Source organism: Meleagris gallopavo, chromosome 30 (genome assembly GCF_905368555.1).
Source record: "Meleagris gallopavo chromosome 30, MGAL_WU_HG_1.1, whole genome shotgun sequence".
Classification (NCBI taxonomy): domain Eukaryota; kingdom Metazoa; phylum Chordata; class Aves; order Galliformes; family Phasianidae; genus Meleagris; species Meleagris gallopavo.
In genome coordinates this window covers 4,278,415-4,293,897 of record NC_139433.1, presented here as the reverse complement: position 1 = coordinate 4,293,897, position 15,483 = coordinate 4,278,415, and the positions used below count along the sequence as shown (strand labels likewise).

Below are 15,483 nucleotides of genomic sequence, written 5' to 3'. Positions count from 1 at the left end.
TTCACGTTTGCAGGATGGAATAATAAGGAGTGGTTTTATAAGTTATATTAAGAATTGCTGACGGGAGCACTTGAACAGTGGAGAGAGGAGAGGAGGGTGAGCTGGTAGCTGGTGAGGGCAGGAGGTGCCCCGTGTGCCACCCACAGCCCCCGTGTGCCACAGCCTGCAAGGACAAACCCAGGCTGAGAGATCCCTCATTTCTTGCTCAGTGGAGGTTTTCTGTGCTGCGATTTGGAGAAGGCTCCGATGCACAGCCGGTGGCTGGGAAAATCAGCATCGCATTCATGGAAAATGTGAGGCTGTGCTGACAGCGGTGGAAATGCTGCGTGCTGCTGGCTCTGCCCCGAGCTGCTGCCTCTCATTCTGTAGCAGGAACACGAGCTCAGCCCAGGGCAGGATTCAGCTCACCAGGAGTTCTCTCTTCACACCTGCTGGTTTGCAGCTGAGCTGCTGGAACAGAGCAGGAATTTGAACCCTGTTAGGAGCATCTGAGTCCCAAAGTCAGATCAGTCAGGCCCTAAAGGCACCACGTGGGGCAGGGCAGGTGCTGCCTGTACCTCCCTCACAGCTCTAAAATCCCTCCCCTGTGTTCCAGTCCTACGTGTTCACGGTTCAGAGCAGTGGAAGCAAAGAGTGCTTTCTCCCAGGAGATACCTATTGCACAACGAGCAGCTTTAAAACCAAACTGTTACCCCACAGGGAAGGGAGCAAATGAGATGTTAACAAGCTGTGACAAACCTCTGGCATGAGAATTTTCAAGCAAGCTGTTCTGCATCTAAAGCAATCACTAAAGATCACACAGCATCTGAAAACTGAAGGATAGAGCAGTGAATAACCTCTCCCTGCTCCACTCCAGAGACCCATCCGTAGGAAGCAGGGCTGTGATTTGCACACTATCTGCACCTGATTATGGCTAATTTTTTGCATACAGAGCATGGAAAGGATCCTGGTTGAGGCATGGAAAATACGTGGCTGCATGAGTCATGTTGTAATGGTTCATAAATCCTGAGAGAATCACAAAAGCAAAACATCCAACATTGCATCTTCCCTATCCCTGCCAGCGGAACCCCACCTCTCGACACAGGGATGTGGGAATACGGTGAAAGCAAAGGAAATAGGATCATTTTCTCCTTGGAATAGAGGAATCTCATCAAACAGCAGCCAGGCTCAGATTTGCAGTCTTCACAGAAGAGGCCATTCATGAGGCGAAGAAACAGGAATGAACTGCTCCTCGGGATGCCAAACCAAATTTACAATTCCTACCGCCTGGGCTCCAGCTCCATCCTTACCTCATGGAGAGGCAGCCCCAGCACCCCACGCTGTGCCCTCATTGCTGGAAAGGGCCCAGAGAGGCAACGGGAGAGGACTGGGACTTTCCCAACGTGTGAGAGCACAGAACGGCCTCACACTCCCAAAGAGTTGGAGAAGGAGGGACCGTGTAGCTCTCCAGAGCCATCAGGGTTGGAACACCAGAGCGGTGGGGCTGGAACTGGGTGATCTTTGCAGTCCCTTCTCACTTAGCCATCCTGTGATTCTACAGCTCTGTGCAGGTTGTGGCAAATGGAGCGCCTGCTCTCCTGGGGGATGTTGGGTAGAGGTTGAGCATCTCTGGAAAAACACACAGCTCTGCGTGGGCACGAGTAGCTGCAGTTCACTGTTATCTGCCCAAGCACAGAGAACTCGGGCAGATAACAGTCCCCAGCCCACGTCAGCCCCTCTCCTATAGGAGGGCTCAGCTCGCTCTGCCTATCGGCGGAAGCTGCACATCTCCGTCAGGCCGGGACCTCACCACTTATCTGTGTGCGTCACAGCACCGGGTGCTGCTTCCTTCAGATGGCCTTTAATTAACCTCTGCAGCAAGAGCAAGGAGGAAGGGAAGCAGGATTAGAAATAAAGAAACAGAACTATGGTGGGCTGAACCCAACACAGGGACTGCGGGGCAGAAACCAAACCCTGAACTGTCCCCAAGGCCATGGGAGAGCCCTGCACAGCCCCAGGAGCCAGGGAGGCTGCGGCCCTCCAGCACTCCATGGCAGTGAGTGGGGATGAAATCTTCAAGGGCATTGAAGCAGTGTGGGAAAGGACCTCAAGCACTGCACAGTGCTGCTCAGATCCTTCTCAAGCAGAAGGATGCCATCGGACATGGAGGCCATAGGAGTTTCAATGCCGTTTACACACTAAATCAAATTCAAAGTGCGTCAAATGTGACTGGGTGTTATTTTCAAGAACAGCCCAGAGCAGGGAGGAGACCCAAATGAGTCACTCAAGCTCTGACAAACAATCCCTATGGGTCTGGATGTGTGCATCCCCCCAACCTCCCAGCTGACACTGCAGCTACGTCTCTGCTCGGACCACACTGGCTCTAGGAATGCCGTGACAGGATGAGCCCGCTGCTTCCGAGTGTTAAGGACTGCGAGGAGGAAACGCACAAGCACAGTCACTCACACAGCCTTTCCCAGCTGCCTCCCAGCAGTGCAGCTCCTGCAGCAGCATGGGGACCTCCAGGAGTGGGCAGTTGGCACCCCGGCTCGCGCTGTGCTGTGCTGCATGGGGAATGGGCCTGGCAGCGCCAGATTACGATGGTGAGTGGGCATCTTTGGGGGAAAAACTGGTTCTTAAAGTACAGGAGGTTTGGGACTTCTAAAACATCCTTGAAAACCCATTTATGAAATATTATTCTGGATGCTCCATCCCTGGAGGTGCCCAGCACCGTGGATGGGGGAAGCACCCAGCCCATGGCACGGGGGTTGGAACTGTATAATCTTTAAGGTCCCTTCCAACCTGAGCCATTCCACGACTCCATGATCATGGGAGTGCAAGCTCATTGAGATTCATGCATTGCAAGCTCATTGAGATTCATGCATGCTCTACTTGAAATAGGAGGCGATAGAGGATGCTTATGGAAGGGAAATTAAAACCAGCATAGAACAAAGTGGCAAGAGGCAGAAACAGAACAGTTGAACAGAGCACTTGAAACCAAAACCTTCAGCTAAGAATTAAGCTCCCACAGCCACAGCTTTGCACTGGAGTGGCCCTGGATTTTAGGACTCTGACAGCTGGGCAGAGAGATTGTGCCCTGTTCCCCTGGTACCTAAACTTCACAGCAATTGCGAGCAGTGGGAAGCAGAGCACAGAACAGACTTGTCAGTTTGCAGTAAGGCCCCCAGTGATCACTGCTGCACACCTAACTCCATCTCTGCTTTTTCTGCCCGTGACCCATCAGCATTTTGCAGAATGGAACCCAACAATAAAATGCAGCGCCTTAGAATTTGGTGTAAGCATCATGAAGCCAGCCTGCTCTGCAAAGCGCTAGTATTAACATGTGCAGCAAGTAACAGACTGCATTTACACCAACAGATTACTCTCAGAACAGCACCAGCGAGCAGATAACGACAGCAGAGATGACACCATGCCCCCGAGCCATCCCCGGGGAAAAGGCCACGATAGACAACACGACATACCTGCTGCTGCACGAGGCTGCTCGCTCTCAGCTGAGCAGTGGGGTCACAGTGCTGCTCATCCCCTCCCTCTACAGCCTGGTCTTCCTGCTGGGGCTGCCCTCCAACGGGCTGGCCCTCTGGGTTTTGGCTACCAGGACTGAGAAGCTGACCTCCACCATCTTCCTGATGAACCTGGCTGCAGCGGACCTGCTGCTCATAACCGTGCTGCCCTTCAAGATATTCTACTATTTCCTTGGGAACAACTGGCCCTTTGGGGAAGGTCTGTGCCGGGTCACCACAGCTTTCTTCTATGGGAACATGTACTGCTCAGTGCTGCTGCTCACGTGCATCAGTGTGGACCGGTACCTGGCAGTGGTGCATCCTTTCTTCTCGCGCTCTTTCCGCACCCCTGCCTTCGCTGCCTGGACCTGTGCTGCTGTCTGGCTCTGCGCTGCTGTCATCACTCTGCCCCTGACTCTGCAGCAGCAGTCGTACCCCCTGTACAGAGCAGACATCACTCTGTGCCACGATGTTCTCCCTAGGGAGGAGGATGACGGGTATTACTTCTATTACTTCGTCTGCCTCATCGTCTGCGCTTTCCTCGCTCCTCTGGTGGTGATGCTGTTCAGCTACTGCTCAGTGCTGCAAGCCCTCCTGGGCACTGGGAAGCGGTACTCCCACTCCATGAAGCTCACCGCCCTCGTGCTGTTCACACTCGTGGCCTTCTACACTCCCAGCAACGTTCTCCTCCTCGTTCATTACTCCAGCTATCAGTGCAAGCTGTACGGCAGCTCGTACATCGGCTACATGGTGAGTCTGGCCATCAGCACCTTTAACAGCTGTGCTGACCCCTTTGTCTACTACTACGTATCGGAAGATTTCCGGGAGAAGGTGAGGAGCGCATTCTTCAATCGCAGCAAAACCCCCTCCTTACAAACCTCCAAAGAAACACTTCCTCAGAAAAGCTCCAAGGAGTCACTGGTGTAAGTCTCCATCCCAGCTCCCTGCCCCGAGGCGCTCCCAGCACACCGTGGGATAGGGCAAAGCACTGGGACTTCACGAGTTTCATCCAGAGCAGTGAGGAGCAGTTCCCAGCAGACAAGTCTCAGGAAGAAAGAATCACGTTCTGTCTGCGCAGCTAAGAGCAAATCAACCCAGGCCACAGCATTCCTTAAAGGATGTTGAGTCCCAGTGACTCAACATGTGAGATGTGGAGTGCTGAAATACAGATCTGTGACTGGGACCCTGCATGCAACTTCTCATCTGGTTGCACACTGCCAGGGATGCTTTTGTTATACACCCAGGTCTGCTTTTAATGCATGCTGTGAGCTGGCTGCTATCTGCCTTCTATTCATTTTTCTGGCTTCCTTGCTGTCCTTGAACACATATTCTTTTTACCTAAAACTGAAGGAGAACAGGCACTTGCATAACCAAATTTCTAAACATTTCAAAAATATCAGGAGGCACTTCCATAAAAGGCATCCATCACCTGAACTAAAATACTCTGTCCACAGAGCACCAGCTTTTCTAGCTATTACTTTCTTAACCAAGAATCACCACCCCAGTAAAGGCAGCCCACTGTCATAAATGTAAAAACCCAATTCCTTCATCCCTGTTGATGCTAATGACCTCTGCTACCCAAAACTTCTTAAGGCCAAGACTGTATTCTGTCTCTTGAAGGAAAATATTAAAAAAGGAACTGAGAAAACACTCAGGACAATTTTTTTTTTTTTTTTCTTTCTTCATATCACGCAACCAAGAGCTTTCTTTTATGAAACAGGTGATCAAACTCATTGCTCAACACTGGGGTATGCTGCAAACTATTCAAAACACAGCTCAGCTCTGGGCCCATCCCAACAAGGAGCAAGGTAGAAAATGAGCAATGAAATTCCTTAGAATTCCTGAATTCTGTGGTTCTATTGGTACAGACACGACTGTGATCTACAACCAAACAATCCTACAGCCTACAATGTGAATAAAGAGACAGAAAAGATTGTTTTAAAATCAGTTTTTAATAAAATATTTACCAGAATCTAAAACAAACCCTTTTCTGGACTCAGAGTTGCTAAGATGTGTGTGTGAACAAAACAAAAATGCTCATAGAATGGTGTGCTCACATGTAAGTGCTGGGGTGGAATGCAGGTGAAAAACTAGAGCCCGTCTCCTGTGGGTGCAGCAGTGCACGTGCAGAACATGCCAGCTGCTGCTGGAGAGGCAGTGCAGACTGCTGTCACTCCATCAGAAGGAGCAAGCACCAGAAAACCAAAACAGGAAAAGAAACAACAAAATGAGCTGAGGTTTTCCAAATAGGTCATCTATCAACCATAATGAAAAGCAGGTTACCCCGCGTTAAATATCAATTGTCAGCATTAGCAAAGCAAGTGCTGTCGTTTCCATGATGTTATTCAAGCAAGCTGAACATTCTGAGGGCTTTTTTCCTACTGAGGCTGATTAAAAAGAAGGGAAAGAGCTAAAACCAAAACACCCAGACAAGAAAGGACAAGGGAGCTATTGCTTTAAAATAAATACCATGGTAATGGTTACTCTGCATAATGTACAGTTACAAATATATAAATATTAATTTCATTGAAAGGATTGCAAGCAGAAAGTCACCAATAATTAGCACTGCTGTTGGCTATTTAGTAAGGTAACTTGGTGGAAGCAGAAATCTGTCTCACAAACCCATCAGAGAAAGGAAAGGAGAAGCATCTCTCTAACAGAGGGAGGCACACGTTTCTAAGCCACAGCCAACTCACAGCCCAAAGCAGCAGCAGCTCTGCTGGCATTCCACCACTGAGTTTGCCTCTTCCTTGGTGACAAATGAACCCATTCTCTCCTAGCTATGAAGAGGAGACAGCCCAATATTGCCCTGAAACTGCCCCAAAGAACCCACAGAACAAAGCCAGGTTGGTGGGCTGGCACCAACAGAAATTATTTAGCTGGCAGTAATATGAAGCTTTCTTGAATCTTGAGTTACTCCATTACACACAGCAGAGCCTGAGGAAAATGAAGTCGCATTTAACACTCAGCTGAAACCTTCTGCCTTCATCAGCTCATCCCAGTGGGGACACTGCTGGGCTGCCCGAGGATCTATGAGAGCACCAATATGAAATTACCTCAAACATCCTTCTGAAATTATTGAAGGGATGAGACAGGAAAATTAAACCCAGGAAGGGAAGGAGCATGGGAGGCTGAAGAGCTCAGGGCACAGGTCCCATTTCCCAGGGCAGTTGGTTACACTGGCAGAATCACAGTGCCCAAATGTCTTATTCCCCCGACTCAAAGCACTGAACAGAAGCTGAAACCAGTAAACAGTAGGGTTTGTATCGTGCAGCTTTGATAGCCAGGAAAAAAAAAGAAAAATAAAAAGAAAAAATCAACCAAAAATACCTCTCTCTGCAGCTCATACTGGTCTGCTGTTTACCCAGGGGATAAATATTGACTCAGGCCGTGTGTACACAATAGCCAGCATCTGCCTGGCCAGTCGCTTACAGGAGATGGAATTGAGTTTAAGGGCATCTCTTTACCTGCCAGGCAGGAACGCAGCTGCCAGTGCTTCCATTGCACAGTGTGGACGCAGCAAGGACACAATCTGTTAATGTGCACTGAACAGACGTGGCAAAAAAACTGCAGAGGAGCAGTGGGTACAGCCAGAGAGAGGTTCTGCAGGAGAGCTGAGAGCAGCAGGCAGGCTGCTAACGATGGTGGGAAGGCTCATACCTTCACAGAGCAGTTCTGAAACTCCAGAGAACTTGAAGAGCCAAACCCTCACAATGTCGGTGACGTTCTGCAAATAGCCAACCTGGCACAAGGGGCTGGAAATGACTGCAAAGCAATGGAAAGCGCAGCAATAACTGAGCAGCGAGGTGCCAGGCTGCAGCAAGTGAGGGTTTGCTCAAATGCAACAGCAGTGGGCACAGAAATGAAGGAAAGAAGCTGCTTCCCTTCAGAAGGCCTCAAGGACCTCCAGAAGATCCCCTCACTTCTACTGCCAACCCTTAAGTGATGGCTGGGAAGGGGGGATCGTGGCTCCATCCTGCACCTGAGCTCCCCTAGACTGGCTCTGCCTTCCACCAGGTGTTCAATCACTGCTTCAGGCTGTGTCTCAGCATTTCTGCTACAACTACACACCCAAGGTCTGGGATACCTCCTGTTTTGTCCCTGTGCAGACAGTTTTCTGGAATAAAACTGCCCTTGTTCTGGAATAGAATGTCTATATTGGGATATATTCTTGTCAGTGTTTCTATGTAAGTAAGCCCTCAAAATGAGCGAGGTTGGGCTTTTTCCTGTTTCCATTCACCACGAAACATCTCAAAAGGAGTTCCCACCCCACTCTGGGTCCTCCTAACAATAGAAGTGAGAAGATAAAATATTAGCAGTATTTTGCAACAGGCAATTGAATCAAACTCCTCCAAAGAGAACAGTGCTGCTCCAGCCAGGGAGGGAAACCAAAAAGTAATGCACTTTTGGAAACAAAGCTTTTAGTTTTAGTTGTACTGCATTGCTGGTGCAAGTCAGGCTGTGGGGATCTGAACCACCAGCAGCCCCAGGGCCTATGTATGGATGGCCATATCCAGCAAAGGCATTGTATGGAGGTCCTGGGGGGAGCAGAATTGAAGTGATTGGTCAAGTCAGGCAAGATTTAAAAGAACTGTGCCTCAGGTCAGCTTTATTTTCATGCCAGGGTTACAAGGAGGAAAGGGGCTGCAGAGCTGAGAAGGCTGCAAGCAGCCCTCACCAGCACATAGTGCAAAATGAAGAGGGCTCATCCACCAGATGCTGTTACAGCTGGCAAACTCCTCACCTGAAGCTTTCCAGCCCTGGATTTCAGTTTTCTCTTGTAAAACAGACCGCCCAACAACATGGATATAATAGTGCAGTTTTTCTTCTTGTGGGACATCATTATGGGTGCAGTAGATTTATAGGCTAGAGAAGATTATTAGCCTCTTGCTATGTCATAATTAGCAAAATACACTGATTTTTATTATTATAATTTGAGAGAAAACTTCTCAGCCATCTTTCCTCAAACAGCAGTTTAGCTAAGCACAAGGCCTGGACTTAGCTTCTAAATGTAGCTAGGAAATGGCAGTTGCAGTATCCTGATAGTAGAGAAAACACTTGGAAATGGTCTACAGGTTTGAATTCCAGCCCCTATTTTTCTCACCTAGAGGGCACAGCATATCGGCCTTCCATCCTTGGAAGCGTTCCTAAGAGGTTGCACAAAAGGCAGAAAAATTGACAGAAGAATAACGCTGAGTGTCCCTCTGTGCTCTCCAGTTCTCCCCATGGGGCAGAAAGGCTTACACAGTTCTGAGGGCAGCAGGAAGTAGTCATCATTCAGTTTCTGTTCTGCAGCAGGTCATCTGTTGGAACAAACTCATACAGGAGTTGATTCTGAGCCTCTTCTCTTTATTTAAATTATATATTTCTGTTGAAAAGAGAGCATGATGAAAAAAGTCACTTTCCCGTTACATAACTTTATGGCACATCCCTGAGATTAGGCAGCAACAAGCTTCAATCTCCCAAGAATGGAGACACCCACGTATGAAGACTCACATGCTGTCCCCGTGAGATCTCGATCCTGGTGAACATTTGCTAAAGAGGCTCACGAGCCACTTATAAGAGTGCCCACTTTGAGGAACCGAACGCATTTGACCCAACACACGAATTGCTGTGCTAGAACTCTCAGAGCGGATTTGCAATCCCCAGCTCACCATTCTACGGTGGTCACTACTTCCTGAATGGCGTCCACTTCTCTTAACGTGCTCACTGTTGTCAGTTCTGCCACCGTCTCAAAAACATCAGCTTCAGAGGCGTAGGGGTCGGGGTCGTACTCATAGGAATAATACGACAGATCCAACTGCAGCGGAGGGCCTTCCTCAGCTGGAAGGGAAACCGTGGTTGTGCTTTAGCCAAAGAAACTTCTATGCTGTGACATGCAATGCTTAAGTGCAAAGGGGAATGACATCAGAGGGAAGGAATGGCAGTCAGGGAGACAACTCAGAAGCCGTACAAGCGTTTCATTTGTGTAACGGAGGCTGCACGTGTCAGCAGAGCAGTGCACGCATGCTTAGGTTCACATACAAAGTTTACTCCATGTATGTGATGAAGAGACCAGCTGGAAGAGGAAGATTTGTTTTCAGACCAACAACAATGAAGATTTTGGCACAACGGACCTGGATCCCACACTGAAAACATTTACTCTGCTTTCAGCCTCATCTAGCTGAGGTGTGTCGGCTTCGGCCAGAGCACCAAGGAGCTGTCAGCACTTAGACAGAAATGGGCAGAAACAGACATTTATCCTCCACACATTCCCTCCAGCTCCCCAAGGCACTGGCAGATCACTCAGTGACCATCCCACCAAAAAGGGCCATACCTCTGTGCTGGGTTATCGCCCACAGCCCAGAGGTAAGGCTGCAAGATACAATTTCAAGGAATATCAGTAGCTCCTCGTGCTCTGAGCTGTGCCTTGAGCCAGCTCAGCTTTTAATCTCACCCAGTTTGCTTTCTACACACTGCTTTGGATTACAGCAATCACCAAAACATAGTTGTTGCAAGAGGAAATGTCCTCCTCATAAAAGTTTGCTTTATTGAAGGAGGATGCTTGTCAAGGCCTTTGAAAACATTTGTTCTCTAGAAATAAAATACTTGAAGGCTTTCCTGCTGCCTCCCACACCCTCCCAGCAACAGGCTCAGCCCAAGGCAAGGGAACACTTGCCTGCAAGCAGTCAATCTGCGTTCATTTCTTGGCCTTCTCTAAGTGAGAACGTGCCAGATCATGAGGCTGCTCTATGAATGGATGATTGCTGTCCACCAGGGACAGAATTAACATCACAGACCTCACTTTTCCTAGGAATGCAGTGTTGGAGTCAAAGCAAAGATGAAAGGCTGACATTTCCTGTTGCCTACAAACTGCTGTCCCATCTCCAAACGTTTGTGCCTCAGCCAATGTTTGCTGAGCAGCAATGGGGGGAAAGGAAAAGTGGCCCAATGCCAATTCCATCAGTCCTCAAAGAACAGCACTGCTGTGAGCAGTGCACGGATGATTCCACCTGGAAACAGCTCACCCTGATGTTCCCATTAGAAGCCAGAGATGGGTGATGGCATTTTCTGAAATAACGATGACACCAAATTAAAGAATTGTAATACCATCAGGAATTTGATCGCAGCTCCTGGACCTTTTGACTGCTGGAAGAGAACTGTACAAATAATACAGCTCCAGCAGTGGGGAGAAAGCTGGAGGGCACAGGGTGGGGGGTCAGACAGCACAAAGCTGGGGGGCTGCCTGCTCAGGGGAGCACAGAGTGCAACAGAACAGCAGCAGCGATACCACTGAGTGCAGCCACAGCACTATTCGATATTGCTCCTCCACCCAAAACCTTGCTTCAGGAGCCTTCTGTTCAACCCAAGTGCCTGGAACAGGCTGTGAAAGCATACCAGCAGAGCTGCAATACTTATAGGCAGGGGTGGATCCATACTACTCATGAAAAAGCTATTCCACCTCTGAGTCTCACTAGATCACCTGTGAGAAACAGCTGAGGAAGAGGATTCAGTCATGAGTGCCTTCAGCTGGCTTTCATTTCAGCTGGGTTCTGTCAAGTTTTCCTCTAAATTTCCTCTAAAAGAGAATACGCCACAAGCAGAACTGATTTTTCAGGGCATCCATACAGTTATTTAACTTAATAGCATAACTCTTAAGCTGTTATTTATTCTAGTAAAATCAGTGGCGTATATGGAACTATACTACAAGCCTGTCTGCCAAAGTGAGCCCAAATACATTATGAAGTTCCCCACTGTTTGCTGGAAGGATTGTTGCCATTGCTGAGTTACCATAGGCAAGAGCTGACAATGGAAGCATCAATCAAACCAAGCTGAGCCTGCACAAATCACATGGCAAATGCGGAAAGATATCAGACAATAAAACAACCACGAGGTTCTGCAGGAAAAGGGCATTTCCTGACGATTAACACACTGAAGCAACTTCACCCCCTACCCTGATCTTGATTTGGCTCCTGGAGCTTTGCATCCCTTTAGGAAATCACAGATTTAGACGTGGCTCATCAGAACACTCACTGGAAACCCAGAGCACCTGAGCAGACTTAAACCAATCTCATGCTTCAATGCTAACAAACCAGCGAGTCCAAATGAGACCCATGCATAAGGAGGGATTCATTCATTTGTTACACTTTGATTCATGTACCATGTGGCTGACCTGAGAGGAGCTCAGAGGATTAATGAAAATCACATGCTGAGCGCTTTTCCTGATACAGGATTTAGTCTGTTTTATTTCTGAATGCTCACTCTGCCATGGCTGCTCAGACAGCTCATTTCAGACAAGGATCTGCCTTCCAGGAGATCTCTTCAGCACTTACATACCCCAGGATGCAGCAAGCTCATAATGCTTGTGCTTTGAGAAACACATCCCCATGACACACGTATGTTTATTAATCTCAAGTGTATGAAAACGCCACACAAGATTTATCTGAGCCCACATTGCTTTTGTCTGTTCAAAACAGAAACCAGAGGGTTATGCTTCTTAGGTATTTCAATGCAAGTTATTTCAAAAACTCTGTTCTGAAAGCTTCTGGATTGTGGACTATCTCAGGTAACTGAATTTGTATTGGAGAATAACGTAATGGCAGCCCCATTTTGTAGACCAACAGCAAAGCACTATGAACTTGCACACCATCAGTGTCCTACAGAGCAGTTTGGGAATGCTGCTTTAAAGGGTTCAGATTGCAAAGTTTTCTCATGTTGGGTACACTGCACTTGCACAGAGTAAAAGACAACAAGCATTCATTCCAATTCCTCTAGCAGATAGCATTCTGATACACATCAAGTTCAGAAACAAAGGGAGGGAAAATAACAGAAGTATTAAAACACCAAGAGTGGATGGCCTACAGAAATGGGTCACGATGGAATATTCACCATGCTTTTGAACCTTAAAAACTACCATCAACTTCTGTAGAGCAGAGGATGGGCAGAGGACAGGACCAGTGTCTCTCACACTGAATGTATGGTGCTCTGAACTTTGGTGCCCAAGAAGGAGGTGGAGGAAGGACACACACATGGGAAGGCATGGAGACCTCTCGAGGAATTAACTTGTTTTACTGATTTGTTGCAGTGAGTTAGAGGCCAGAAACAAATTAATGAGTGGAAAGCAGCCAAGAAAAATGTAGTCCAGTTTATTTACTAGAAACAGCACGAAATAAACTATTCTATTGACCCTCCACTGCTTCTTGGTGAGATTTTTTGTGAGCCATGAGCAAGTCTGACACCAGCCTTGGAAAAAAAAAAAAAAATGCATGAATATAAGCACCAAATAAAATGAGCAGCCAAATTCCTGGTTACTTCATGACCTTAAAGTTTTTGCTCACTAAGGCCCTTTATTCCAAACAGCAGCTCTGAAAGGATCAGGACTGCCACTTGATGCAGATATTACCTGCTGGAGTCTGTTGGACACTGGGTTGCTCAGCTGTATGGGAGTTTGTCTCTCTTTCTTCTGGCAAATTCTTGGCTGTAAATAAAGAAAAACCAATACCTTGGTCATCACATTTCTTCAGCCTCTAGAAAATATTTGCATTTACAGAGGTGGTACATTTAGTTCAGGTGTAATGCACTGCACATCCTGGAAGCACATGCAGAGTCTCCAAAATATGCTACATTACACTGATAGTACTTTTACCTTGGATTATTCACTTCAGGAAAACCAAACTCCTGAGAAAATTAGTGATTTATCAAGATTGGTAGAATATGCATTCATGATAACAGAAAATCCAGTGCTGAGCTTGCAGGCAGGCAGCTGCTTCTACAGTTCAGTCTCCTGTAGTGTGAGTGGCAGAACACTATGTAGGAGGTTTTGAATTCTCCTCTTTTCCCCACCACACACCTGTAGTTATCATTTGGTTAGATCCGTAGTGCTCCCCAACTAGATTGTAGCAGAAATAAAAAACTGAATGAAACCTACAGTTAGAACACTGAGACATGGGGATCTGCTCTATCCTCGTATTATTCCTGCACGATGCTACTTCCATTTGGCAATGGTTCTGGTAGATCTGTCCATCTGATCCACATACGGGATCCCCATCATAGCCACAGTCTCTTGAGCACATGCACTGCTCAAAATACTCATCCTCCAAGCATCCAAAAATGTTATTGCATGGCCCAGAGTGAGAAAAGCCTGCAAAGTAAACAGAAACATCCAGAGCAACATTTTTTGCATAATGTAGGGAAGGGAAAGATGTGAAAGCAGTTTTCTCCTTACTTCTCCTATGTAAATTTTCACACCAAATTTCAGGTATTGGATACTACAACTCTCCCAGTTTTCCATAACACACGGGATAGGAAAGAGATTACTGTTAAGGATTACAAGTTAATCCTGTCACTATTGAACGTAATTTGATATTTCAGTCAATTGAGCAACTCTACTGCAAGATACCTTACAGAAAGAAAACTAAACTGCATCTGAAAAAAGTTTTATGATTATTAAAGCACCTCACTTTCCACAGGTATGTCCAGAGGCATATGCTCCATCTTGCCTCTGAAGCAAATAAAAGCAGTCACTTTCAGAGACTGGAGAGCAGAACACATTGCTGTCTTTGTCACGAGTTTAATGCTGCTCTCATGCAGACGTTTCTAAACCTTCCACCAACACAAACATCTTCCTAAATATCACTTTGAGTTCTCAACTCCTGGACCTACGTTCCTGAAGGCTCCATTTCACAAAATCTGCTTGGCTTTTGTGCAACTCACCAGCCCACTGGCTAGCTGAGCTCTCCACCTCATTGCACGTCGGCCCATCACAGAGCTCCCGTGCCAAGGGGCTGTTCTCACTCACGTTGTAGAAACGAGTTGCTTCAAAAGCTGCAGGTCAGCAAGAAAGAGAAATCACAACGAGTCTCATTGTTAGAGCCCTAATGCTGTCAGAAAAGTCAAAGGAAAGCAAACACGTACCTGGCTCATAGTAATCATACACTTTGATAGGAACAGGAGCAGTTTTCCCCACTATATATTCTCTGAAAGCTTGAAACTTTACACAGGTCATGCACTGGCTAGGAATCTGTATAAAATGATGCAAAATACTCGTTGTAACAAAAACTACACTGTCAGCAAAGAGAGATGAACAAATGCAGCATATGAGCCCCTAATGCAAAAGGGTGAGAATGAAGGCACCTCCAACAGCAGATACAATGGCAAAGATAACGAATAAAAGCCAAACAGAATGAATTAAAACAAATGATACGTTGTCAGCCTTTAATTTATGCACATACCTGGTAAACAACCTCAGAGAGCAAAACCTGAATCTCATCTGTATCCCAACAGCACTCCTGTCCTCAGTCTGCTGGCTAATCAACTAGCCAACAGTTTACTGCTGATAGCCAAGACAGCAGAAATCTCATTTCTCCCTTCCTGGTACGTGCACTGAGGTCTGAATTGGACTGCATTTCGCCTCCTTCTTTTAAGGATGCTAAGTATACCTGGAGATCATATTATTTTGGGGTAAGAACTAAGTGATACCTGGCTGGAGATTCTGTGTGAGCTGAAGCTGAACACCCACCTCCTTGATGCCTGGGCTCCCAACCAAAACCTCAAAAGAGGCTCAGGCAACTCGCAGTTACAGCTGTATCTCAATTCTCATCTGCAAATGGCCACCAGCAGCAGTGCACTGTATCCATGTGCAGCCACCTGCCCACCTGAAACGTGGCGTAATTACAAGAAACAAATTCATTACCTCATCAAAATAAAATAGGACTTTTCTTCCATCCACTTCATATCTTTTTAATCCAATTTGCTTGTTCATCAGTAGCTGGGAAAAAAAACGAACAGGTTTAGTTTCATCTCATCTTACAGAAAATGGCACATCAGGTGCTAAAACTGAAGGCTTTCTTTGGCTGGAGAAGGATGGAGAAATGCAAGGAGGTGTGAAGTTGCTCTCAGACAACTGAGGAAAAAAAACAACAACTGTCCACACTTTTTTTTCCCTCCTGATCTGATGAGGAATGCTTGCAAGGTGCACAGTGCTGTTATTCCTGATCCCTGTGGA

General features: G+C 47.0%; 2 protein-coding genes across 4 annotated transcripts in view; one reads left to right on the top strand and one right to left on the bottom strand.

The window, feature by feature from the left end:
* Positions 1–1,400: 1,400 nt before the first annotated feature.
* Positions 1,401–5,877, top strand: F2RL3 (F2R like thrombin or trypsin receptor 3). Its single transcript, XM_010725067.4, has 2 exons — positions 1,401–2,582; positions 3,358–5,877. The coding sequence occupies exons 1-2, from the start codon at positions 2,492–2,494 to the stop codon at positions 4,425–4,427; spliced, it is 1,161 nt and encodes a 386-aa protein (XP_010723369.1). The 5' UTR covers positions 1,401–2,491; the 3' UTR covers positions 4,428–5,877.
* A 2,204-nt stretch (positions 5,878–8,081) lies between these two features.
* Positions 8,082–15,483, bottom strand: part of CPAMD8 (C3 and PZP like alpha-2-macroglobulin domain containing 8) — a 40,279-nt gene continuing 32,877 nt past the window's right edge. For all 3 annotated transcript variants that reach the window (XM_085211617.1, XM_085211615.1, XM_085211616.1), the window contains exons 37-43: positions 15,172–15,246; positions 14,394–14,499; positions 14,193–14,303; positions 13,408–13,620; positions 12,883–12,957; positions 9,155–9,323; positions 8,082–8,868 (exon numbers count right to left, since the gene is read on the bottom strand). In XM_085211617.1, coding sequence (XP_085067743.1) covers position 8,868; positions 9,155–9,323; positions 12,883–12,957; positions 13,408–13,620; positions 14,193–14,303; positions 14,394–14,499; positions 15,172–15,246 — 750 coding nt within the window. In that variant the 3' untranslated portion in view covers positions 8,082–8,867. The remainder of the gene's footprint in view (positions 8,869–9,154; positions 9,324–12,882; positions 12,958–13,407; positions 13,621–14,192; positions 14,304–14,393; positions 14,500–15,171; positions 15,247–15,483) is intronic.